The sequence below is a fragment of the Lissotriton vulgaris genome, chromosome 5, assembly GCF_964263255.1.
Source record: "Lissotriton vulgaris chromosome 5, aLisVul1.2, whole genome shotgun sequence".
Lineage (NCBI taxonomy): Eukaryota > Metazoa > Chordata > Amphibia > Caudata > Salamandridae > Lissotriton > Lissotriton vulgaris.
This window is the reverse complement of record NC_141693.1, coordinates 2,027,891,188-2,027,918,736: the sequence shown is the minus strand read 5'-3', so window position 1 is coordinate 2,027,918,736 and position 27,549 is coordinate 2,027,891,188. Positions and strand designations below refer to the sequence as shown.

General features: G+C 44.8%; 1 protein-coding gene across 12 annotated transcripts in view; it reads right to left on the bottom strand.

Annotated features, from left to right (window-relative positions):
* The window catches only part of DNM1 (dynamin 1), a 730,607-nt gene that overhangs the window by 260,895 nt on the left and 442,163 nt on the right, over nucleotides 1-27,549 (bottom strand). For 9 of the 12 annotated variants that reach the window (XM_086924906.1, XM_086924901.1, XM_086924903.1 and 6 more), the window contains exon 11: nucleotides 5,507-5,593. In XM_086924906.1, coding sequence (XP_086781032.1) covers nucleotides 5,507-5,593 — 87 coding nt within the window. Of the gene's footprint in view, nucleotides 1-5,506; nucleotides 5,594-16,429; nucleotides 16,569-27,549 lie in introns of all 12 variants that reach the window. The other 3 variants (XM_086924902.1, XM_086924905.1, XM_086924912.1) reach the window with 1 other exon arrangement.

Sequence of the window (27,549 nt, the reverse complement as noted above, 5' to 3'; positions counted from 1 at the left end):
AGTTGTATCCAGAATGGCACCCAGAAATCTTGCCGACCTGGACGGAAGAAGGACAGACTTGCTTCTGTTTAGACCTAGACCAAGATGACTGAAAAGTTGAATACAATCCTCAACTGCTTTTGAGGCTGCTTGAGAGGATGGAGCTTTTATCAGCCAGTCGTCCAAGTAGGGAAACACCTGCAGAGACTGTCTTCTGAAAAAAGCTGCCACTGGTGACAATACCTTTGTAAATATCTGCGGTGCAGATCTTAGTCCGAAAGGTAGGACTCTGAACTGAAAGTGGCTCTTCGCTACTGTGAAGCGAAGATACCTTCTGTGGGCCGGATGAATAAGAACATGAAAATATGCATCCTCTAGATCCAGAGTTGCCATATAATTGCCAGGATTTAGGAGACGCAATATATCCTGGAGAGAAACCATCCGAAAAGAGAGTTTTATGAGATAGGTGTTGAGCTCCCTCAGGTCTAGAATTGGGCGCCACTTTTCTTGTCTTGCAAACCAGGAAAAACCTGGAGTAGAATCCTTTCCCTCGTTGGATCTGAGGACCGATTCTATCGCTCCTTTGATGAGCAGCTGCTGAACTTCGAGACGCAGAAAAATTAGATGTTTTGATTCCGTGGCGCGAGGAGCTCTGGATGGTGGAAATTCTTGAAACTCCAGTGTGTGGCCGAATTGTATGATGTCGAGGACCCACCGATCCGATGTAATAATTTTCCAGTTGTGGAGGTATTCCGATATCCTGCCCTCCACTGATGTTACTAGAGGGGGATGAACAGTAGACAGAGCCATGAAGCCGCTATTGATGTTTAGAAGTATCTCTCCCCTGACGTCCCGGTCGTCCTCTTGATGGTTGGCGAGAGAAAGACGCCGATTGACCTTGGCGCTGTGAGTATTGGGGCTTATATGACTGAGAGGACTGTGAGTAAGAAGAGTAGCGTTGTTGGTTGCCACCTCTGTACGATGAAAAACCTCTCCCTTTCGCACCCCTTAAAGGAACCTTGCGGTAATGCAATGTCCCCAAGAACTTTGCCGTGTTCGTGACCTTCTTTATGTCTTGTAGAGCATCATCTATATGTTTTCCAAAAAGCATTTCTCCGTCATAATGTAAGTCCAAGATGTTATTTTGAACTTCCTGTCGAAACCAGGTTGCCCGAAGTCAGCCCTGACGCCTTAAAACTGCTGATCCCGCTAGAGCTCGAAAAGCGGTGGTTGCTATGTCCATAGCACAATCTATCACCTCTGAAGATGAACGTTCTCCTTCCTCCAGTATCTTCCAGGACTCTTCCTTTGCACCATCCGGAAGTTGGTCAACAAACGCGGATAAATCGCACCACATTTGGCGATCATATCTACCCAGGATTGCAAGAGCATTAGCAGCTCGAACTAGAAGACTAGACATTGAGAACCTTTTTCCCATTGTCCAGGCGTCTCCCCTTTTTGTCTGGCGGTGTTGTAAGGGGCGCTGATGGTTTTTTGGACTTTCTTTGCGTTGCCTGGGAAATAACTGAGTCCGGCATCAACCAGTCAGGCAAGCGGGATTGTTTTCTGGAGCTTTTTATTTTTTCTCCAGCCGGGGAAGAACAGGAATGACTGTAGCTGGATTCTGCATCACCTTTTTTATTTTGGGAGATTTATTGAGCGCACAAATACCCTTAGGTGTCTCGGCGCTTTACCTTAGTACCTTCCGACCACACATATTCGACTGTCGGTATTGAACGGATGGATTTTCTGTAAGGTTCCATGAAATCGTAAAGGAAACAGTCTGACTGTACTGTTGTAATAGGAAGACCAAACCTCTTGGACGCCCTCTCCATAAGGTTATGGAAACCTCCAATGACTGATTGAAGGAGAGTTAGCAGGATCCGGCAATGGTGAGGCTGGATTGAATAACATACTCGTCCCAATCTCTATCCGGCTCTGGGGGTTGATCTACCTGATGATATTCATCGGTTGAGTCATCATCATCCTGAATAGCAATAACTTCTCTATGGTTTTCTCTTGGTTCTGGCTCCGAAGCTCGAGAAACATGAGGTGTCACTGTAACTGGAGGAGTAGCAGGAATGGATGGAGGAGGAGGCTGCGCTTGCTGGTCCGAAGCTTGAGCCGAAACCTTCTCCTGTAGTCCTGTAGCATCATCTGCAAGTCTGTTATGAGAGAGGACGGCATTGCCACCATGTCCTGAAGAGATTGTTGTTGAGGCCTCTCTTGCTGAACAAAATGGCGTTCCTCCGTATAGTAGTCGTCAGAGTCTGAATCTTGATATTTTACTTGAAGTTGGGATGGGCTATAAGCATCCCCATAAGGGCCATCCTCATCATCTGATTCCTCCTCCAAAAGCAAAGTGGGAGGCAAGGGTGTCACCCTGCGAGGGGATGTAATCTCTGGATTGATCTGCTGTCTCTTTATAGCAATGTGGACCCTTTGAATCGTCGACGAGCTTGTCGTCGACGGAAACGTCGACGGGAACGTCGACGGGACCGTCGACGGAGAGATGGACTTCGTCGACGGTGGCTGATCGTCAACGATGTCGTCGACGAGCTCGTCGTCAGAATCATCACAACTGTCGTTATCGACGTCGTTCTCGTCGACGTTGCAGCCGTCGACGTTATCTTCGATGTCATCATCTTCGAAGATGTAAGCACCATCGTCGACGAGAAGGGAACAGGTACCTTAAACATCGACGAAGATATCACTGCAGCCGCCGCCGACGAAGCTGCCATCGATGGTACGGTCGACGGAGCTGCAACTGAAGCCAAGTGTATTTTGGATGTTGTCGTCGACGTATCAGATGTTTTTGTCGTCGACGGATGAGATTTCTTATCCAATTTTCCTTCCTGAGGGACAGTAGAAGGTTTCTTGAATACCTTCTCCTTTTCAGATGGTGGAGAAGCAATAGAAAGGGTTTTCTGTACCTTATTTGATGACTGTGTCTCCTCAGTCCGTCCCAGCCTCTCCTTTACACCTCGGTGAGGAGATTGTTTGGGACTGGGCCTCTCAGACCTATCAGAGGTCATTTGCAAGGCCTTAACAGGGGGCTCAGATGTTGAAGGGTAGGACCTACCCCTTTTCTTGGATCTTCTGGAGGACGCAGATGAGGAAGAATCCTCACTGTCGGTTGATAGAACCTCCTTACGAGACTTCATTTTCTGCAACCAGGTTAACAAGCGGCCTTCCCTGTCTCTCAAGGTCTTTGCAGAGAATGTTCTGCAGATCTTACAATCTGTGGCCTTGTGATCTGGGTACAAGCAGTGCATACAGTCTTTATGCTTGTCCTCAATGTATAGCCTCTTCTTTGAACAGGTAGCACAGGCTCTAAATAATGCCCTCTTCTCCTTATCAGACATAGTAGAGTAGAAAAAGAAGAAAATTCCAAAACTGAAGAGAAATCTGAGCAGAGCTAAGTGGAGACTACCTTAGCACAACGTGCGGTAGAAAATCTGAGGCTCTCTCGGGAGGGTTCTATGGAGTGAGGCTACTCTGATTGGTTGTTGCAATTTTTTGGTCTCTTTTACAAAAAGAGGCGGATAGGCTACAAAATGAGATGAGGCCTAGGCCTGTCTTTCACGTTTGTACCTACTGGTATGGTATTTTTCTATTACCGAGGCTCCCATTCGGACAACGGGGGAATGATACAAAGCATGGAAATCTATGAAAGTCCAATACTGGGGCAAGTTGGCCTGGTATATGATGTCCACTGTTCTAGTGGGCACCTTGCACCAGTCCAAACGACCCTTATTGATGGTAGGTTGTAAAGTCAACCTTATAGAAACCTATCCTAGTGGTAGCTGTGGGGAGCAGCTTTCAGGCTAAGACTTAGAGGCGAGTTAAGCACGAGTTAAGCAAGCTGTTTTACCAATTATAATCTCCTAAATGTTCAAATATAAGCACACCACACAAGGTATATATCAAATATATATGTATTTAATCTAAACACAACCCCTCTGGTCTCTTTATGAGGTCAGAGCTAAAAGTACAATACAAGGAACTTAATTAGCATACGATAAGTTGCACAAATACAAACACAGAATATTAAAATAAACTTTCCTAAAAGATGTATTTTATTATTCTGAGTCCAGGCATACTTAACTCGAATTTCTATCATGTTCTCTGAGCCTGTTAGGATTATAAAATGTAACAATTCTAATAGCCCATTCTGGCCTATGGAGAACAGGTAGCCTTGCAATAGTGAAAAACGAAAATGGCTGTAATTCACTATTAGAACATGCCACACACATCAGGGCTTGTCCTACCTTATCCATATAATGCACCCTGCCCGTGGGCCTACCATAGAGGTGACTGATATGAAGAAAAGGGAAGGTTTAGGGACTGGGAAGTGTGTGCACTTGCGGAGTCAGCATGACAGTACCAGCCTGAACGCAGGCTCTGCAATGGCAGACCTTAGACACATTTTACAAAGCTACTTCTGTGGGTGGCACAACCAGTGCTGCAGGCCCACCAGCAGCATTTGGATTACACGCCCTGGCACACTCAGTGAACTAGACTAGGGTCTGACAAGTAAACCAAAATAGCCAAACATGGAACCACTGATTAATACATAAATGTACAATAGGAGTACTTGCACTGTGGCACTGGACAGCAGTGGCACAGTGCCCAAAGCATCTAACACCAGCAATAATACATGAGCCAACAGCAAAAATGGAAGTGAGACCCACACCAGTGGTGCCAGGTCGAACACTACCCAAGTTAAATTACTTTTCTAATGATCCAAAAACAAAAATAAAAAATGAAAATCTCTGAACAACAATTTTTTTACGGAAGTATATCGGGGCAATGGGATTATAATATGGCAGATAGGATATCCTCCATGTTTGTTTTCTCTTTCTCTCTTATCCCCGTAATGGCCTGCTTTGGCAGATGATTAACAACAGGTTCTCTGTCTCAATGAGCAGCAAGAAGTATTGGGATTGTCTGTTATCACAGTATTTAATCAGAGATTCTGGACAACAATCATGAGCTCTGCGGTGACTTGTGTAATTTATAGGCCACTAGCAAACCAGTCCTTTAGAGTTAAATTTAAATAACTTTCTTTATTTCCTGTGTATCCTGTTTCAGCAAATATACCAGAAAATGAAAAAGTTTAAATCCCTCATGCATTATTATATGCCTCGGACAACACAACAATCGCCCGTTTCTTTTGGGCATCTGAAGCCTTCTACAACCACTGGAGCTGTTTTGGAAAGAATGAAATAAGTAAGAAAACCTCTGGTGTGATGTCAAATTATAGGCTGTTTTGGGGTTCAACTGACGTCGTAAGGAGTCACACCCATGGTGGAGGCCTACATTTTAAACATTGACAGCAAGACGGAATACATGGCTCAACCATCTTTATGCTCAGCAAGTCATTATACAACAGAATTATACTGCAAGATTAAGGTTATAATGAAGTTCATCAACATTCATTTCAATGCGGAGGCTTGCATGTGTGACGCGAGAGCGTTGACAATGGTGTTGGGAGAAGAGAGGCCGAAAGATTCTGGACTCTTACCTGCTCTTTGGTTTTCCCTTCCCGGTCCCGGATATGTGTCGACACGATTCTTTCCATCTCTTCTCGCAGGAGGGGGTACTGGCTAAGCTGCACAGAGAAGAAAGCACCCATACATGGGAAGTGAGGGAGGGAAGCACAGTCTCCACTGAAAGGCCATGGGATGGCCATGAGCTGCAGTCAAGCACACACAAGGAGCAGAGATGCAGAGATTTTCCAAGTTTCCAAAGTAAGGATCCACATAATCGGGCTAAGGGTATGAGGGACAGGAAAGCAAGGATCTGGCCGGCCCACCCGGTGGGTCCAGAAGCACTCGATCCTGGATTACACTCACAAGATTTGGATAATCGCTTTTACTAGGTGGCTCTCCAACAATCAACGTCATGAGAAGTGAACACAGAGCATGAGGGCCGTGTACAACCCTCCTGCTGCTCCGCACTAGCTGCAATCTTCGACTTCAAGACACAAACTTATTAAGTGAAGCCTAAACCCCTGAGGACATGAGATCGTTGAAATAAGGGTCAGAGATTGAGCTGTTGAATACTATCTACACTGATAATAAACAGGAATATGCAAAACCACCAAGGCGTGTGCTTTGGCAATGAGATAGGCTGCCTCAAAGCTGTTGGAGGTAATGAGGGTTTGTGCTGTACACACCTGATTTGAACCGTTTACACTTAATACCTCTTTCATCAATTGTTCACGGGGCATGCTGGGTGGGTAGGAGAAAATTACCCTCCAGATTCAACACTAAATTCACCAAATCAAGTAACAAAAATCACTTGACCCTACCCGCACAGCTATTGGCAGACATCCGTCTACCCAACTTAATCAACAAAATTTTGTTCTATCATCACAATTATTACACTGCAAAATGAATGCTTCTCTACATATTTTACCCATTCTTATAGAATGAACATCATCAATTGATAAATTCCTTTAAACTAAACAAAAACAATCGCTTCTACTGAAAATACAACTATTATTTTGACAAATGATATTCTTGTTTCTTGAAAATGCTTGTTGTCCAATCCCAATGCATTTCGGGAATCAATCCTTTCTTCAGGGGAACTGTAAAAAATGTACACACAAAAAACATTTGTTTTCACACTGCTCAGCGCATTAAATAGCAGAACAAGTTACGATTCAGACCTTAGAAAAATATAGTGTGACCTCCACTGCATGCATGTTACAAAAATTATAAATGAAAAGTGCCAAAACCATAATCCAAAACCAAAAGATGGTATCATCAAAACGCTACTCACCACCCTTCTTGCTATTAAAATGAATCTGTAAGTTTGAAGGATTTCTAACGAATACTTAAAAAAGTTTATTATAATGGTATTACTCAAACTCGTCTAACATGGTTAACAATATCACAACAATAGTTTACTCGATACTGCTATGATCTCTCCCTACTGTCTCCACGCGTGCAATGATGTCACATATAACAACATATTTACTTCCTAATCAATGCATTTAAATAAACTAAAACTCCATTGTTTACCTCCTTTCTTGAAAAACCGAGCATGGAGCTTTTAATCATCAAAATCACTGAAATGTAGTCGACACCGTCCTCCTTCCTTCATGATAACCGAGTTGTCCCGTTTTGCAAAACGAAATGCCTTCTTAAAAAAAGTATTTGCTGCAACTGTATTGCCCATCACTGACACAAAGACTCCAAACTTTTGTTTTACCAGAAAAATATTCTGCGCTTCCCTGCTGTTATGATTCCAACAAATTACTCTTATCATGATGGATCTCTTTTCCTTTCCTTCAATCTGCAGAAAACTTCGTCCTGCAACGATATATGTTTCTGCCTCATTAACCATCCTGTGTAAGTCGTTATTCATTACTCAAACCTTCATGTCAATCAATCATTAATGACTACGAAAAGTGGAACCTTACTCCGCTATTTACTTCATTGAAAGATCAAACTATCCATTCCTCTCTTGCAGAAACTTATGCTTCGCCTCCTCTTATCTACTAATTCCAACTGCCTCACTGTCAAACATCCCCCATCTATGGTTCTTCAAACTACACAAACCCAATATGAACAAACTTACGGTACCTGAACGCGCTGCGCTCAAACATATATCCGTAACAATGATGTTAAAAGGATATTTCGCTCCGCTCCACCTGTCAATTTAATTCAACACACAGATTACTTACTGCTCACCGTAATGCCCCACTATCGCTAAACATGATTATATATCAGCCACGTACCTTAAAGGCGGCACTCCCTTGATGTAAACTCTCCCGTACTCAACTCTTGGTACTAGGCCATGAAACAACACTTTACTCATCTAAATACTATGAATAGTAAGCACCAACGAAGGACTCGAATAACCACGAAAAAGCGGCGGCCATCTTAGAATAATAAAAAGGTTCAATTAGCTTTATTACACCAGTTCAAAGTTGTTCCAACACCATGAATCAAAAATCGCTCGTACTAAACTAAAGATGCACTACCATAAAACAACATTTACTGGTCTAAAATGCTATGAATGGTAAACACCAGCCGGCGGACTCGAATAAATCAAATAATCGACGGCTATCTTGGAATAGTACAAAACGCTCAATATCGATACCAGACCCCACAAAAACCGCAAGTGAAGGACAACACCTTCACCATATGTGATGGAACCCACCGATCAACCCAGAAAAGTGAAAAAATGAATACATGAAAAAAATGATAAACAAAAAAGTAAAAAACATTGATACAACTCAATGGCATTGTTATGTTCTGCTTAAAGTTTAGTATAGTTACGCATTAGATGGAAATGAATCATACCATACCACAATTACAAAATAGGAACAAATCAAAGTTAAACCCAATCGGGATAACGCCAAATGGCTGTCTAAAAGGGAGATCTGGTGGATCCATTTTTTGGAAACTATGATGCCTTAGGGCCTCAATGACAAATTGGACATGATTTGTTTTTTATGACAATAAGAGTTGAATTTTAGTCAAAGCTGAGGTAGGGAGTGAGGCTAAAACATAGGAGAGTAACTCAGGGTTAAAAGGAATTGATGGCTATAAATCTCAATTTGGATGTTCTATGTTTTTGATAATATGAACTTGTAATGGATTAAAAAGCATGTATTTGGTTGACATAATGTATATAATGTTTACATATTCAATATGATCTTTGAGCAGGACATAACAATGCCATTGAGATGTATCAATGTTTTTTACTTTTTTGTTTATCATTTTTTTAATTTATTCATTTTTTTCACTTTCCTGGGTTGATCGGTGGGTTTCATCACATATGGTGAAGGTGTTGTCCTGCACTTGCGGTTTTTGTGGGCTCTGGTATCGATGTTGAGCATTTTGTACTATTCCAAGATGGCCGTTGTTTATTTGATTAATTCGAGTCCGCCGCTGGTGTTTACCATTGATAGCATTTTAGACAAGTGAAAGTTGTTTTATGGTAGTGCATCTTTAGTTTAGTACGAGCGATTTTTGATTCATGGTGTTGCAACAACTTTGAACGGGTGTAGCAAAGCTAATTGAACCTTTTTATTATTCTAAGATGGCCGCAGCTTTTTCGTGGTTATTCGAGTCCTTCGTTGATGCTTACTATTCATAGTATTTAGATGAGTAAAGTGGTGTTTCATGGCGTCGTACCAGGAGATGAGTACGGGAGAGTTTACATTGAGGGAGTGCAAACTTTAAGGTACGTGGCAGATATATAATCAAGTTTAGCGATAGTGGGGCATTGCGGTGAGCAGTAAGTAATCTATGTGTTGAATTAAGTTGACAGGCGGAGCGCAGCGGAATAGCCTTTTGACATCATTCTTACGGATATATGTTTGAGCGCAGCGCGTTCAGGTACCGTAAGTTTGTTCATATTGGGTTTGTGTAGTTTGAAGAAGCATAGATGGGGGATGTTTGACAGTGAGGCAGTTTGAATTAGTAGGTAAGAGGAGGCGAAGCATACGTTTCTGCAAGAGAGGAAAGGATAGTTTGATCTTTCAATGCAGTAAATAGCGGTGTAAGGTTCCACATTTCGTTAATGGTTGGTTGACATGAAGGTTTGAGTAATGAATAACGACTTACACAGGATGGTTAATGAGGCAGAAACATATATCGTTGCACGATGAAGTTTTCTGCAGATTGGAGGAAAGGAAAAGGGATCCACCTTGATAGGAGTAATTTGTTGGAATCATAACAGCAGGGAAACGCAGAATATTTTTTCTGGTAAAACAAAAGGTTGGAGTCTTTGTGTCAGTGATGGGCAATACAGTTGCAGCAAATACTTTTTTTTAAGAAAGCAGTTTGTTTTGCAGAATGGGACAACTGGGTTATAAGAAAAGAAGGAGGACGGTGTCGACTACATTTCAGTGATTTTGATGAAAAGCTCCAAGCTTGGTTTTTCAAGAAAGGAGGTAAACAATGGAGTTTTGTTTATTTAAATGCATTGATTAGGAAGTAAATATGTTGTTATATGTGACATCATTGCACGCGTGGAGACAGTAGGAAGAGATCATAGCAGTATCGAGTAAACTATTGTTGTGATATTGATAACCATGTTAGACGGGTTTGAGTCACACCATTGTAATAAACTTTTTTAGGTATTCATTGTAAATCCTTCGAACTTACAGATTCATTTTAATAGCAAGAAGGGTGGTGAGTAGCGTTTTGATGATACCATCTTTTGGTTTTGGATTATGGTTTTGGCACTTTTCATTTATAATTTTTGTAACATGCATGCAGTGGAGGTCACACTATATTTTTCTAAGGTCTGAATTGTGACTTGTTTTGCTATTTAATGTGCTGAGCAGTGTGAAAACATATGTTTTTTTGTGTGTACATTTTTTACAGTTCCCCTGAAGAAGGGATTGATTCCAGAAATGCACTGGGATTGGACAACAAGCATTTTCAAGAAACAAGAATATCATTTGTCAAAATAATAGTTGTATATTCAGTAGAAAGTATTGTTTTTGTTTAGTTTAAAGGAATTTATCAATTGATGATGTTCATTCTAAAAGAATGAGTAAAATATGTAAAGAACCATTCATTTTGCAGTGTAATAATTGTGATGATAGAACAAAATTTTGTGATTAAGTTGGGTAGACGGATGTCTGCCAATAGCTGTGCGGGCAGGGTCAAGTGATTTTTGTTACTTGATTTGGTGAATTCAAAGCTCATGGAGCCACAGACAGAAGAATGAAGGATCTTCAAGGAAGGACATGTGGTCGGTGATAATGGAAGGACTCCAAATCCCTGGAAGGGCATGAAGCCAGTAATATGGGCCCGTCCCGCGTTATTATATGACAGAAACCACACTGGGAATGGGGAACGAGTGAACCTCCCTGAATGAGTCACAATCTAGCATGTTCCCAGGTATGGGAGAACAAGCGAGATTCCTTGAAGACAAACCAAGGTTTCATTTTTTATTCAAGTGAAGGCTTCCATGCAACTCCATTGGTTAGGAGAAAGGACACCAGTGTGTGAGATGCCAAAAAGTGAAGGATTTAAAGTAGGAGAGTAGTGGTTAAACTGCCTCTAGAAGTGAATTAGGACAAAAGCCAGAAGGCTCTGGGAGAATGTGAAATTGGTATTGACAGAATAATGTCGTACGTCCTGGATCTTTCTGAGATTTGGGGAATAGAGAAACAAAAGGGTTTCTGGAGTCCATGAATTTGAGAGGCCCCATTAATATTCTTTCAGAGGCAGTGCACAGTATATGCAGAACATCGAGCAGAAGCCGAGTTTGTGTTCACTTGACACAAATCCTGTGTTTGTCTTGCACACTGATCTTTCCAAGACATATTTAACAGCACATCTACTGAAGGCTTCAGCTCGAGCCATAGGTTATGTATAGGGGCAAGAAACATAGGCTAGACCAACACTTTCGGCTTCTTCTGAAGGCCTGTGGGGCTAAAAGGTGACAGGCACATCACATTAAATAGAAAGAATAAACTTGGAAAATCTCTCTGCAAAGCTCTGCTTCTTTTTAAACCCCAAGTCCACACATTGAGAGTAACAATCACTTTCAGAACAGGGTCATCTAGCAAAGATAGTCTGGTGTGCCGAGGCCAGCATGCCCAAGGCATAGGTTAGATGGGCCAAAGAGGTACATCTAGTGATGCCCTGAGAGCAGGAATCAGACCAGGATGCAGATACAAAGGGCATGGGCACTCTGTCAACCCTACACACACAGGCAGAGACCCCTGAACCCAGGGAATGCCGGAGACACACACACACACACGCACAACACAAGGAACACATCACAACTGACACAACACCAAGGCCACAGAAAGTAACTTTGATACAGCCATAAAGTAGGAGCTAGGCTGATGTGAACCCCGAAGGCCGGAAGCCCTCAGAGCAGGTAGAGCTCTCATGATCATGCACAAAGCTCACATAGACACATGCATGTACACAAATGGGCGCATCACAATGGGCACTACACAAAGTAACAGCAGGAAGTTTGTTGGGAACTAGAGAAGGGCAGTGTGTCCTCTGAAAGCTGGCAGCCCACAGAACTCCACCCGTGCCAGGGCATGCATGAGGCTCACACTGATGCATGCGAACGAAGGCGCACAACACAAAATAACAAGAAATGCCATGGAAGCTGGAGTCTGGCTGGTATGTCCTCCGAAGGCCGGGAGCCCACTGAGGCTGCAGAACTCCTGTCATGCCACAGACATGCATACAAAGCAAGAACACGTGAGGCAAATAGGGTGGCATCGAGCTGAGGGGGCATGCAGCAAGTATTGGGGCGGAGGAAGACAGCCAGTAGGACCCAGAAACTATTGCAATGGCTGACAAATGCGTGTGAGGGATCTGGCTGAAGGTGACCCAATCCAGGATGAACACGGAATGCACTCGGACCTCACTCATTTAAGGGTTAACGCGGGTGGCACTGCCTATCTCACGCCCTCCCTACTACACAACAATCCAAGCGCCACCGTTACTAGGTGTTCTGTCTGACCATAAAAACAATTTAGCAGGAGATAGTGTGTGAGGTATGTGAACAAAAATGGGAAATATTCCATTTAATCTAAAAACAAACAAAAACAGAGCCACATTTCTCTGTGTCAGAGCCAATTCATTTCCTCTGAGGGATTGCCTCTTGCCTCAATTAGGCAGGGCTCCTCTGACTGGCAGAAAAGGAGGGTCTACTCGTCAAAAGTTAATCTCTCACCTTCAAACCAGCAAGACTTTTAGCTGGGCCTACCAACGTAAGATCAGGTTTGCTTATTCTCTGTTCTTCAACATTTAGAGAGAACAGCAAACAGACAGGGATGAAAATGGTTGCACATCTTCTCACGTGACTTGAAAAGGGCCCAGGCCGGTGGACCACTATGGGGCGACACATGTGTTGGCTGTCGTCTCTGAATGCTGAAGAACACAGGATAATCCAATCTTCTCTTCGGTTGGACCCTTCTTACTTTCCCTTATTCAAACAGATGTCTGATTAGAATTGTATATATGGGATGACTTATGATAATGGGTGTGTTTTACATACTAACAAATGCAGATGCTACTGAGGCAATCATTGAAAATGTTCCTTTGTGCATTAGTGTCCATGTACATTACCCCGTCCTTCATACTGTACGCTTCCAGTGCTAACTTGAGCCTTGAAGAAACTGCATGCACGCGGTGCTAGCTTGAGGTTTCCAACACACCATATGTCTGCGTTTAGTGCTTGCTTTTAACTTTCTGGATCTTAGACTCTGACCAATTGCAATTTTCTCAATTTTTTTGGGGAGGGGAGGGGGTACTTCAGGTTGCAGTTAGTTGTGATTAAAGGATGTATGGATGTGATATTTACACAGTGTGAACCTAGCCGATTGGCAGTGGAGCACTGTGCAGGGATTCTGCCTCCATATGATTCCAGGTTGCTACAAATATGATCTTGCTGATGGCAATTCTGACAAAAGGAATAGATTCTGGAAAGTCCTGTTCCCGCTTTTCCTAAGAAGAAGTCCTCTCAGCATCCTCAATTGAGTGTTCTCTGATATGCAGGATTGGCCCTCATCCCAACACCTCAAGCTGTCTTGTTCACTCTTTCATGAATTCTTGTTCAGGGTAAAAAAATGTCCTTGAATTTCATCCGTGAGGTAGCCTCGTTTACCCTTCACGGAGTTCCGTTCCAGTCTTTCAGATGGATTATTCCCCATTCCCAAAGCACGGGTGGTCCTGTTCACTGCTTTCAGCAGGCTTAGCCTTCTCAACGTCTTCAGGCGACGTAGTCACAGTTGCTCCTTCTGAAAGGATCTGGACAACAGTTGCAGGCTTCGCTTTCTGACCTCTGCCATTGAAGGGAGCCACTTACACTTCCTCCTCGGCTCCCTAACAAAAGGATGAATCCGTCTACATAAACCCCTCACAGGACATGGCCTCCTTGGCTTCTACCTCCGTATGGTATACGCTGAGATGTTCTTCTTGGGGGGAGGTGACTCTTATGCCTTTATCTTACAGACCTCACAGTCTAAAGACAGGAAGTCTTTCTGTCTCCTCAGCACATATTCAACACTGATTTTGCAGGGTAGGTCTCAAGAAGCTGCTGGTGGACTCTCCAAGTCAGACCTCACTCTAAATTCTTGCAACCCAGAACACCTTCTCAGCAAGATGGTTTCTGCTGGGTGTCCCTTCAGGACTGTTCCGAAACTACTGCAAAGCCGTGTACTAGTTTCTGCGCAATAAGAACACAATTGTAAGTGGTACAATATATGTGAACCATCAGAAGCACATATCGATGGCTCTAGCTGGAGTCCACCAGCTGCCCGTCTCCGAGACACTTCTACGAAATGCAACCACATTAAAGACTCAAGAGCACTTTATCCCAGAACGAAAAATGTACAAATGTAGCCAGGCTTTGCTCTCACCAGATAGTAGACCTCTTTCTATGCCCAAGTAAAAGTCAGCTAAGAGTGCAGAGCCTTTTCTGTCACTGCGACTAAACTCTGGAACGCCTACAGGCCGGGCTTTCTGCAAAGTCGAATAATAATGCATTTTGCACAATGCTTAGTGTGGATTCTTTTTTGGGGATTCCCGGGCCAACTTTGTGGCAGACTATCCTGTGTAAAATCTCCTCCCCTGCTCCCCAAAAAGTTACCCCGCCTTCATTGTCCCCGATAATTATTTGTCCTTTTGGAAATTTTTATTGGAAATTCCTTGTAGGTCCTCTGGTTTCCAGGGATCACAAACCCTCAGCAGATGAAGGGCTTCCTTCATCCTCTCTCGAACAGGTACTTTTTGCACTTCCACTTGACCCTTATTTCTGGGACTGGCTGAGGTGGAGAATACAAACTCTAGTCCTATCCCACTAAGGGTTCCTGGACTCTGCTCGCCATGCGGATTCCTCTTGGTTGTACCACTGCTGCAGGGCGCGGATACCAGCTTTCTCCTGCAGGGACGCTTCACGATCCTTCTCTGCAGTAAGTAAAATATTCCTTTATTTATTTACTAGCTCCTTGGTTTCCCACAGCTTTTGAACTTGTCCACTGTCAATGGTCCACTGTCCCTTGCTCAAGGGACAGTAGATCATTGAGTTTACAAAGGTCTACCTTCTTGGCTTCTTGTCTACGGCTTTCTTCTGCAATGCTCATATCCTTTCCTACAGTGTGTTCTTTGAATCGGTCATTTTGGGCCCCGCAGTTGCGCTTCATAAGGCTTCCATGCGTGCCTGCTCTACTGGTGGTTAAGTGGGGGGTGCAGTGGTGTCCTGCACCTCAGCGGACCTTCCATGCCTTGGAGGTCCTCTGGAGTCCCACCTTCCAAGCAGGGTGATGCAGACTCCTGCAGAGCCATAATCCCATATATATGCCTTTAATTGGACAGGTTTAGTTTGCTCCCATTTCTTTATAGGATCCTTCCAGCTCCTCAGTAGTTGTACCTCTCCTGCTTGTGCTCTCAGCTAACGGCAAACCTCAAACAGGTAATATTCTCGGAAGCTCTCTCGCATGTAAGGGTGAGAGCTGAAATCCAGGTATGTACCTCTTACCCCCACCCAGTCTGTCCTTCAAGAATGAGGGAGCACTCTGTAATGATGTGTGGATGGCACCCCCACACCGTGTGTAGTCTGTGCTAGGTTACATGTTCTCATTGTCACTTCTTTTCCTTTTCACTAGACTGTCGGACAATATGCTTAAGCACTCTCGCGCTCGCTCTCTTTCTACAGAAGGTGTGTGATGCATAGGCATGTCCCACAAGATTATTTTTACAGTTTTACGACACTTTATGATGGTAGATGAGCTTTCTCTCTCCACCTAGACTAAGGTCTGAAGTTTGCCCCAAGGTATTGTGTTTTTTTACCCTTTTCTCTACTTTTGATGGGAGACGTGAGTTCTCTCCATCTCCCTCTACCCAGACTGATGTTGAGGGTTGTCCTAGGATATTTTCTTTGACCTTTTCTATGTATTTTCTGATGGATGACGTGGGCTCTCAGTTTCTCTGTACGGACCATAAGATATAGGAAAGCCTCCGAGTCTTTTGCGACCTTATAGCTACACATACCGGTGGTAGCTGCAGTCTCTCGCTCTCGCTCTCTGTACCTGGTGTGTGTTGCCAGATGTGTCCCTGTGCATTTGTTTTCATCTTTTACTCCACTTTCTCTCTTTCCCTCTGCTACCTGTGAGGTGTAGGTTCTGCAGGGTCGCTCTTTTCTTTTTCACAACACTTTCTGAAGGTAGCTTGTTCTCTTTATAGTTCCTGCTTTCTGACCGGGGAATAACACGAAAGGTGCGCCAGCATGTTTCTTTCATCTGTCTTACATTCTCTTTCTGTACTGAGTAGGAGGGTAAGGTTGCCCCTGGGTATTTTGCACTTTGTCACTACACCTGCTGATGGCCAACCTAAGCTCTGTATCTCTCTGTACTGAAAGGTTCATTGGTGTCACACTGTGTGATGATAGGTGTGAGTTAGTACTATATGCAGAGTACAAGGGTGTCCCAATTCGGTTTTTTTACCTTTTCACTACACTTTCTGATGGTGGACGTGAGCTCATTCACTACCAGATCCACACACTTCAGAGTTGGCACCTTCAGCTTTTCAATCTGCTTTTTCACAGTAGCTTCAAAAGCGAGGTCTGGTGTGAAAAGGCCAGTTCTGCACAGCGAGGCGGCATAAGAGGGAAGGTGAGCAGAGCGAGGGGCAGAACACAGTGGGATGAGGGAATAGGGACGGAGAAATGGAAGGAAGACATGTACAATGGGAGTGAGACAAAGAGGGTTGCAACAGACAGACAGAAAGCCCAAGAGAGCACAAGAGAACAAGAGAAGAGGGGAATGGAAAAGAGATGAAGAGTGAAAGTGAGAAAGACAGAAATGAGCCCGCAAGAGACAACAAAAGGTAGGGAGAACGACAGAGGGGAGAGGAAAGGCCATATGAACACGGTACATGGGCAGTGAGATATAGAGAAAGAATGAAGAAAGGGAAAGAGGAAAAGGAAAAAGAGAAAACGTGAGAGACAGAGAGAAGAAGGGTGAGATATCAAAAAGTAAAGTAAGACAAACTGCCAAAAGACACATGTTGAAGAGACAAAGAGACAACATTGGACAAGAGACAAGGGAGATGGAGGACACAGACATTCCAACAAACCACATAGACCAAGACACAGAGCGGTTAGTCGAACAAAGGGAAAAGGAGGAAATGGATTTGAGAGAGACAGAGGAAAGAAAAGAGAAAACACAAGGCAAAATGAGAGGTGAGACTTCTGACTACTTCAGACTAGAAGATGCAAGCTTACAGGTGCTGCTCTGGGAACTGCTGCCATAACATCACTCAGCTGAGGGCAAGCTGCCAACTACCTGATGCAGTGGCATCCTCAGCTACAGACAGTACTGCCAACCACCTGAGCCCCCATTCACGGGAACTATTTACAAGTGCCTGATGCAGTGACCCCTGGACCCGACACAATGTTCAGGCTCTCTGCTAGTACCAGCCTCTGGTAACACGACTTCTTAGCGACAGGACTGCAATCGGCATCTTAAAGCTGTTACTACAAATCCATGCACTGTCCTTGCAAGTGAAGCTAGTATGTGGCCTAGCTCAGTGAGTGGCAGTGTCTCTGTCACTTGCCAGTTTGCAGTTTCATCATAGCTCAGATTTTCACCAATAGGAGTCCAGTTCCCAGTTCCCCCCTCCAATAAGTGTCCAGTTCCTAATTTATCACCAATAGGGGTCCAGTTTCAAATTTTCCACCAATAGGGGTCCAGTTTACAGTCCCCCCCCCTCCCCCAATGAGGATCCAGTTCCTAATTTTCCACCAATAGGGGTCAGTTCCCAATTTTCCACCAATAGGGGTTCCCAATTTTCCACCAATAGGGGTTCAGTTTCCCACCGATAGGTGTGGACTAGTATCTGCTTCGCCACGCTCAGCCATAAGGTCCCTCCCTTATCTCTTTTTTAGATTTTGTTTTGTTATTTCCCTTTTACCCATCTTCAACTCAGACAACACATGCTATACACGGAGTATAAAAGCCAAATGCTGAAATGTGTTCTTGCTACTAGTCTCGACAGGGGGACAATTAATCGGAGGATGCAGTGCCTTGTGTGGAAACGCTGCAATGAGGTCAATCTACTGATGACTAGAGGGCGTGCACAGTCAGGAGGACCCTAAATCGCATTTGTAATAAGTAAAATCAGCCAGGAAGAGAGGCACCTGCTCCAAGGACCATCCTGGTCCTGTGGGTGGCCACAGGTGGCCCTTTCTAGTAGCCCAAGAGAGTAAGAGCAGGAGGTACATTCATCTTCTCCTTGGTACAAGCTAGATCCAGGTGACAGGCATATTTTGTGCCTTTCAGGGACCATACCTTCAGTTGCTTGAGAGACTCCGTTGCACCATTGGAATGAGTCGAAGCCAGAATGCGATGGGTTTAGTCACTGTGTGATCCTGTTCATCTTTCTGCATGGGCATGGTGGCACAGATATGCCTCACCGAAAAGGTAAATGCTTTTCTTCCCCTGGCCACGTTTCAGGCAAGTTTGATCTGCACTTGTAACCTCAGTAGTTGGACTGGAAAGTAACGCACGCCTCCTCCTGTGGGCACCGTTCAGGCTAGGACCGTCTTAAAACGCATATCCTACTCAGGACTACTCATTATCAGTCATCAGGTCACACGTTAATCAGTGCAGAATGTACTTGAAGAGGAGGAGGCCACCAGGTCAGTGAGTGGTCCACCTTCGCCTGACCCCCACAGTAAAGGGGACTCCTTTAGTTGTTTCTTTGTCCAGAAAGGACAAATCTATAAAGAATGCCGGAGAATACGCCAGGCACAAATGTGGGCGCTCTAAAGAAAGGTCAGTCCATCAGTGAAGATCATGTTTGAGTCAAGCAGTGGATTCATCTTCCTTTCTGGTATTGGCACCCCTTCTTGGACATCGAACTAAAGACCAGTGAATTAAATCTGACACCTGAAGCGCTGCACAGAATAGCTGTGGTCCCTCACCAAGTCAAGTCAAGTCAAAAATTTGTATAGCGCGCTACCTACCCAGAGGGTCTCAAGGCGCTTGAAGAAGGGTGGGAAATTATTTGTCAAATATCCAAGTTTTAAGTTGCTTTCTGAATGCTAGGTGGTTCTGAGTGAGGCGAAGGTGAGTGGGAAGTGAGTTCCAGGTTTTAGCTGCCAGGTAGGAGAAGGATCTACCTCCCATGGTGGTTTTGTTGATGCAAGGTACAGTGGCAAGGGCTTGGTTGGAGGATCGTAGCTGGCGGGAGGGGGTGTAGAAGGACAGTCGTGTGTTGAGGCATTCGGGTCCGATGTTGAGGACATTCCGGCTCCCGTACACAAACCACAACAGTACCCCAGACACTTATTCCACTGGCAGCCCTTGCCCAAGTTCCAGTGTTTCTGGCAATGCTTTCAAATCTCCAATATGATTTATAAACCACCTCAAATCAATAAGCCACGGTGGTTGAACCAGATACAGATCCATATATTGACAGCGACACAAATACCAATGAGCAAGAGGATATATACCCTCTCCACGGAATGCCCAATCTGAGACACTTACTGCGTTGGAGAACAAGGGCATCACACTCCTGTGGCCACCTCAGAAGCACACCAAAGCCTTCTTTCTCCTCGGAGCCAGAGGTTTTCAGACAGATAAACTCTGTAAGAACCCCAATTACTGCATATATGGATGTTAACTGCAGTCAAAGACGTGGCTTTATCCTCTTCTTTCTTCAATAATCTTACCGTAAATCTCCCAAGTGGAAGGGAAAAGGGAAGACCCGAGATTGAGCTAAAGTTACCTTCATGGTGACTCTTATTTGTAGACTCTTTCCTAATCCCGGATCCCCCTGCAAGCAGCCAAATCCATACATTGCTAAAGACACAACTGCTTAGCCGAATAGTGAAAGAGGGGGAATGAATTATAGATATATTGGTGTGGAATCCGCTTGCCACCCTTTGCCTCGGAACCAAGGAGCACAATCTGTGGCCTCCCTCAAGGTTCATCTCTCAGTCCCACCCTCTTCAACACGCACATGACGCCCCTGGCCGACATCATCAGAACTCATAACCTCAACATCATATCCTACGTCTAGTGGAGAAGTGTGGCTCACTGGTTAGAGGGGCAGACTCTGAAGCAGAGATCAGGCCCGGGACCAGGGTTCAAATCCCGACGCGGTAGGGTCTTGCGCTCAATGTCCGCGGACTCGATAATTCTCGCCTCGGCGCCTACTCTAATCATGGGTCCCACGCTGCAACTCTGGGCAATAGCTTGCTTAATCTCCACAACAGCCCCTACAACACTGGGACGCCTGGCTTCACCTTGGGGGTGTTCAGGAGGGGCATCTCACAGGGAGAGCCAGGAAAGGTTCCACAGTGTTATACAGCGCCGGGACGCCCCGTTGGGGCAGCTGTGCGCTTTACAAAATACACTACATTTACGTCAATGATACCCAACTTTTCCTCTCACTCTCAGTAGACCCCTCCACCACAAGAACAAACTTCCACAACTGCATGACAAATATAACCGATTGGATGAAGACCAACTGTCTAAAGCTCAACGCTGACAAAACTGAAGTGCTGATCTTTGGGAACAACATATCCCGTGGACCGACACATGGTGGCCAGCCGAACTTGGACCTTCTCCCACGCCAACATACCAAAGCCGCAACTTTGGCATCATCCTGGGCAGCAAACTCACCATGAAACGACAGATTAACAAAGTCTCCGCCGCCTGCTTCTACACACTCCGCATGCTCTGAAGGATCTACAAATGGCTCCCCATCGGCAATAGGAAAACCGTCACTCAAGCCGTAGTCACGAGCTGACTCTACTACTGCAACACACTGTACGCAGGTACCATCACTCAACTCATGAAGAAGCTCCAAACTAAACATAACTCAGTGGCTAGGCTCATCCTCACCCTGCCTAAATGGACCCATATCACCGCCTACTGCAGGAACCTCCATTGCCCCCCCCCCCATCCCAAAAAGATGCCAATTCAAGATGCTGATACAAGTCTACAAAGCACACCACGACCAAAGACCATACATCAACCACCGCCTGAACTTCCACCAACCCTCCAGAGACCTTCACTCTGCCTCCCTCGTACTGACACCTCACATCCACTGAAGCTTCAGTGGAGGCCGTTCCTTCTCCTACCTCACTGCCAAGTCCTGAAATGGCCGCCCACTCCCACCTCCGGTCAGCACCCTTTCTAACCCCATTCAGGAAGAGAATCAAGACCTGTTTTTTTGATGAACCCAGCAACCTAACGCCTGGATACCCTTGCGGGTGACTCGCTGCACTCTACGAATACTGATAGATTGATTGATTGATTCATGGCATGAATGAGAAGACTTTGTGTTACCAGCTTTGGGAAGTTAGGCAGTTTTCCAATTCCACCACTAGGGGAAGTGACATCCACTATTTAATGCAATGATTCCTTTCTACGATCAGTCTTGCAAGTGCAATAATTAATCATACTACCACCAACTCCTCATTGAAGGGCACTGTGCCAACTAACGGAAGCTGGGATTCCTAGGCTAAGGGCGCTGGCTGCAAACAGTGGAGCTTGTGACTTCTTACGAAAGATTGCAGATGCCCAGTACATGACAACATGAAATCCGCAGTATGGTAATATAGTAGACAACAGCCACCTAGCAGACGGTCGACTCCTCAGGTGATGGCACCATTACGCCTACTGAATCCACATCCCTAAGGCTTTGACTCCTGAGCTCAAGACACTAGAAGAGAATCTAGTGTCAAATACACCAACAGCTATTACAGACCTTTCGGTCTCTCTACCCCTCCATTCTGCACTCTTTTGCTCACCGCGCTTTCTCTGCTTCTATGGGCTGCTCCTATTTGCCCCGTCCCATCTTTGTACATCTTGTCCCTCTGTGATCTCTGTCTCTCTCTGCTCCTTTCCATCACACCTTGCCTCTTTGCACTCCGTTCCATGTCTCTGTGCTTCCTCTCATCTTTTCCCAACCTCCCTTCAAGCTCACTCTCTTATTACACCTGTTGAAACCCATCTGTCTTTCTATGGTCTTGTTTTCTCATGTTCCAAACTCCCTGCAGGCAGGTGAGTGCTGTAGGAGCTATGAACATCAGCAGATGGACGGAGAAGAAGGAAGTCTGCCATCAGTCCTCAGATGCAAGACAGAGAAGGAAAGATGGCAAGGGGCATGAGGCAAACAAGGAGAAGAGGAAGAAGCAAGGGGTAGAAAAGAATAGAAAATCGGAAGGCAAAAAGAAGGGTAGAAAACCTCAGAAGAGGACTAAGATCCGTTTATCATGAGAGCGTTTATTGGGAGGGGAGGGAGGCCAATCGCAGGCACTGTGGATTGAGCTTGTATATAATGAAAACTCAAGAAATTGGGTGCAACCGTCTTTAAAAAGACCTCTTGTCCATTAGCAGAGCACGTGATAACTAAAGGCAGTAGGCAGCCTGGTTTATTTTTAAATTGAAATAAGTTTTCTAATGGCACTGGAGCTCATCTTTGAGAAGCCAACATATCTCCACATTTGAGGCGGGTATATGTTGACCTATGCTGGGACCCTTCTTCCTGTACTTACACGCCAACTAGGACTTTGCTGTAAGAGCATCACACTGACCGAAGAGGAGCATAGTCGTCAGGAGGTTCTTCAGAGATAGCTACACGTTTGCCATTTAATGCCTGCTCAGACATATGCACAGCTTCTTTTATTGTGGCAACTGATTCCAAAATAGAATTTATCAGGCACTGAATATTATATTGGCCAATACCTCGATTTATCGGACTATGTACCAGTCTAGTTGTTCTCTACATCTGAACAACACTTTGTAGGTTCAGTAAAGGCAGCTATGTCCTCTCACGTCTTTCGCCGTCGAGCAACACACTTTGCTCCTTCACCTTAATCCTATCTTGAGTCCAGTGCAATTTCAAAGACAGCTCAAATTTTGGCTCTTTTTATCTATTCTTTAAAGGGTTATTTACAGCACTTAATTTTGCCAGGGTGTTCAGGGTGTTTTGGCACTCTTATTTTCACCTTGATCTGAACAACCCTGTAAAGTGTTTAGTTCCTGTATGCATTCCATTCTATTGTAGCCTTGAGATCCTATCGATGGCCCTGACCTCTGTGAATCAGCCTTAAACATACCAGTGGCTGCTCTGTTTTAGCCACTATTTGGGAATTGTATATTAGATCACAGAATCGCTACATTGGCAGGCCTACCCAAAGTCAGGCTGGCCCCTCTTCGGGCCACATTGAACTCAGCGGCTAGGCTCATCACTGGTCCAGGAGATTCGACTGCATTACACCAAACGTCAACTGCTTAAAATGGCTCCCGCTTGAAGCTAGAATCCATTTGACGACAGCTTGCCCGACTCATAAGGCCCGTCACTACAACACACCTGTCTACCTTGACAAACAAGTTGAACTGTCTGGGGGCAGTCGCTCCTTAAGAAGCTCTAACTCCCTACAGCTGAAACTAAAGAAGTTCAATAAAAAGAGACTTACAACCATTCCTTCTCCAGTCTTGCCCCAAGAATATGGACCGCTCGATCACCAGAAATGAGGGCAAACTCCTCCTCTTTATTCTTCAAAAGAAAAGCTTCTGCTGAATGGACTCCTCCACTAGTTATACCTAATAATTGTGCTTGACCATTCACATGTGGACGCCGTTGGATCATAACTATCAAGCCGCTGTGTTTTTCTGTGCCTGTTTTTATGTATGCATTGCCCCCTGCACTTTTCTCCCTGCTTTTTTTTCTCTTGTATGTCTGGCCTGCCTGCTTTATGTACAGCGCTCTGATACCCCGATAGCTCATGCTCAAGCTTTATTATTCTCTGCAAATAAAGACATAAATAAGTATATGTTTCACAAGCAGAAGAGATACTATAGTGAGGTATAAATGAACTGTCTGTGTGTTTGGTAGAAATACCATCTCCTGCTACTAGCCTTTAACAACTGAAAGGTCAGTGCTAGCAACTGATTTGTTAGAAATCTACACATTGTTTTCAAAACAGGTATTTAACCCATCTTAAGACACATCTACTTTTCTGCTAGAAAGAGGCGGCTTCACTCTTTCATTTGTTTTGATTTATGAAAGCGGTTGAGTGAGGAAGGATGGAGGAAGAGAAAGAAAGAAGAGATGAAAAAGGCAAAGCAAGCCAGAGAGCAGACACTTTTACAAATAAACACAGCAATAAATGCCCAGTCAAAAGTCGTCATGTATCCCTATCAAGCCCTCAGAAGAATGTAGAAAAGCATATCATTCTTGTGACTTTGAGGACACCACTCAATCATAACAACACTTTCCTCATCAGAGATTATCCTTCTAAATACCAAAGGTCCTAAATGTGTTGAAAGACCCTGGATGAAGACATGTTTTGAAATCTGGAAATACTTCTTGGTCAAACTGGAAAAGTGGCAGACATGTATTATAGAAACAACAATCCCTCTTTAAGAGAAAAAGTAAAGGCTGTGGCTCCTTCCTTAGCCGTGTGCCCATTGAGCCGCACCCATGGGGAATCCTACCAATGGATGAACCTGGAGAGAGCAAGAGAAGCGGCTCTTTAGGAGCTCAAAGGGAACGGAGAAGCTGGCAGGGGGAGGCTATGACCTCCGTCAGTTTCACCCTCTTTGCCTGCTTGCAACTCAGTCTCCACTTTGTAAAGGGAAACATGTTCCATCGAGGATGGAGTGTGGAAAGGTCAAAGGTCGTTCAGATGTTTGAAAAGACTTTAGGATTAAGAATACATGAGCTATTCCATAAGTGACTGAGATTATTTTGTTCCAGTCCTATGTATGGGAAGAGATCAAAACAAGACCTCACACCCTGTCGCGCGGACCTTTCAACATTAAGAGCGTCGAGGTTCAATAATAATGGCTTTGGAAGTTTTCTGAGAGACACTTGGGGGTGTCTCAGCTCTTCCCACCCCTGGGGGGGTGGAGGGACTTCATTCTGAACCCTGTGCTGTCTTAAGAATCTCAGCATGGAATAAAAGTCTCAGAACGAAACTTGGAGCAAACCAGGGAAACTCTGAACTTGGTCCTGAAGCCGGGTGGATTGGGGATTAGGATTGACTGACCGACACTAGCGCATGGGGAGCGCCTTCTGAACTTGGTCCTGAAGCCGGGTGGATTGGGGATTAGGACTGACTGACCAACACTAGCGCATGGGGAGCGCCTTCTGAACTTGGTCCTGAAGCCGGGTGGATTGGGGATTAGGATTGACTGACCGACACTAGCGCATGGGGAGCGCCTTCTGAACTTGGTCCTGAAGCCGGGTGGATTGGGGATTAGGACTGACTGACCGACACTAGCGCATGGGGAGCACCTTTTGAACTTGGTCCTGAAGCCGGGTGGATTGGGGATTAGGATTGACTGACCGACACTAGCGCATGGGGAGCGCCTTCTGAACTTGGTCCTGAAGCCGGGTGGATTGGGGATTAGGACTGACTGACCGACACTAGCGCATGGGGAGCGCCTTCTGAACTTGGTCCTGAAGCCTGGTGGATTGGGGATTAGGATTGACTGACCGACACTAGCGCATGGGGAGCGCCTTCTGAACTTGGTCCTGAAGCCGGGTGGATTGGGGATTAGGATTGACTGACCGACACTAGCGCATGGGGAGCGCCTTCTGAACTTGGTCCTGAAGCCGGGTGGATTGGGGATTAGGACTGACTGACCGACACTAGCGCATGGGGAGCGCCTTCTGAACTTGGTCCTGAAGCCGGGTGGATTGGGGATTAGGATTGACTGACCGACACTAGCGCATGGGGAGCGCCTTCTGAACTTGGTCCTGAAGCCGGGTGGATTGGGGATTAGGACTGACTGACCGACACTAGCGCATGGGGAGCACCTTCTGAACTTGGTCCTGAAGCCGGGTGGATTGGGGATTAGGATTGACTGACCGACACTAGCGCATGGGGAGCGCCTTCTGAACTTGGTCCTGAAGCCGGGTGGATTGGGGATTAGGACTGACTGACCGACACTAGCGCATGGGGAGCGCCTTCTGAACTTGGTCCTGAAGCCGGGTGGATTGGGGATTAGGATTGACTGACCGACACTAGCGCATGGGGAGCGCCTTCTGAACTTGGTCCTGAAGCCGGGTGGATTGGGGATTAGGATTGACTGACCGACACTAGCGCATGGGGAGCGCCTTCTGAACTTGGTCATCCGACCTCTGCAAAGATGAGGGAACCCATATGTTCAGAGATGTTTGCTGAACTTTCGCTCGATGGTGCGTTGTTTGGAATATAAATCTTTGCAAAGAGTGGCAGATTCTTTTCTTTTCTTTGCTACCTCTAGCAACCTATGGACCTGATTCAGATATCGGCAGACCGGTTACTGTGTCACAACCGGGACGGATATCCCGTCTGCCAAAATCTAAATCCCATAATATCCTATGGAATTTAGATTTTAATGGACGGGATATTCGTCCCCATTATTTCAGAATAACCAGTCTATCCATATCTAAATCAGGCCCTATGCATTTCATTTTTATTTTCCCTATGTAAAATAAGGTTTTGGAACTTGTACTTTAAAGTCAAGATAATTCAGAATTGAAAAAAAAATAGGTTTTTTTTGTTAATCTACTTTTGGAAAGAGCAATTTCTCTTTCCTTTTCTGTTCCAAGTTTTCATGCCTTGGTTTTATGGGGAAAGCATGCAGTCACCCTACTGCTGTTTAAAGTATACTGTCAATTCGTTATGGTTTTGCGATTTTACTACACTGCCGACACGGTAAAAAGGAAAGGTTTCTTACCTGTAATCTTAGTTCTCCTTCAGGGAATCTCCATTGAATCAACAGCACTGAATAGTCTTTCCCTTGTACGGGGATCCCAGAGCACATTCAGTTGTACATCTTCGCCTTACTTCAGGAAAGGGCAAGTTTTAACATATATATATCTCACAAGTATCGTTGCGGCTGCAGCGGCGATTGAAGATGCACAAACTCGAGTTCTAGAATAAATTTGTTTATTAAATGCAAACAGTAAACAGGAAATATCTGCTAACAGTAGAAATAGATGACGCCTGTTTTGAATTTGTAATACAATATCCCGTGAGCAAGGTTCGAGTGGAGAACCGAAACGCGTTGGGCATGGCTATCGCCCCTTATTTTGAATAAACAAATTTATTCAAGAACCAGGTGAGTGCGTCTTTAATCGCAGCTGCAGCCGCAATGGTACTTGTGAGAAATTTGACCGGCTTATGTATGTACATATATCATTTTTTCTCACACCATTGCAGCCCCAAAACTGAGGCTAAACAATGTAATTACCCATAAAAAGACTATTTGCAAGCATATAAAAACACACATTAAGTCAAATAGCACTTGAACTCTGTGTTTTTATGAGCAAAACACTCATATATCATGAAAATTGCAAATAAACTAGACATTGTTAGCCCACATTGTAAAACAATAGCATAGAAAATGAAAGAATTTTCAACAAAAACTGGCACCGTGCCTTTGAGGTAGCCATTACCTCTGGCTTCCCATCATGCCTCGGGGTGACAGTTAGGTCAGTTGTTCTTTGCATAACCCTAAAGTCAGGGTTCGACAACAAAACTATAAGTACTCTGACATCATCTCATTTCCTGGGGAGGCGTGTGGGTTGCTTATGACTTTGATGAGGATACCCC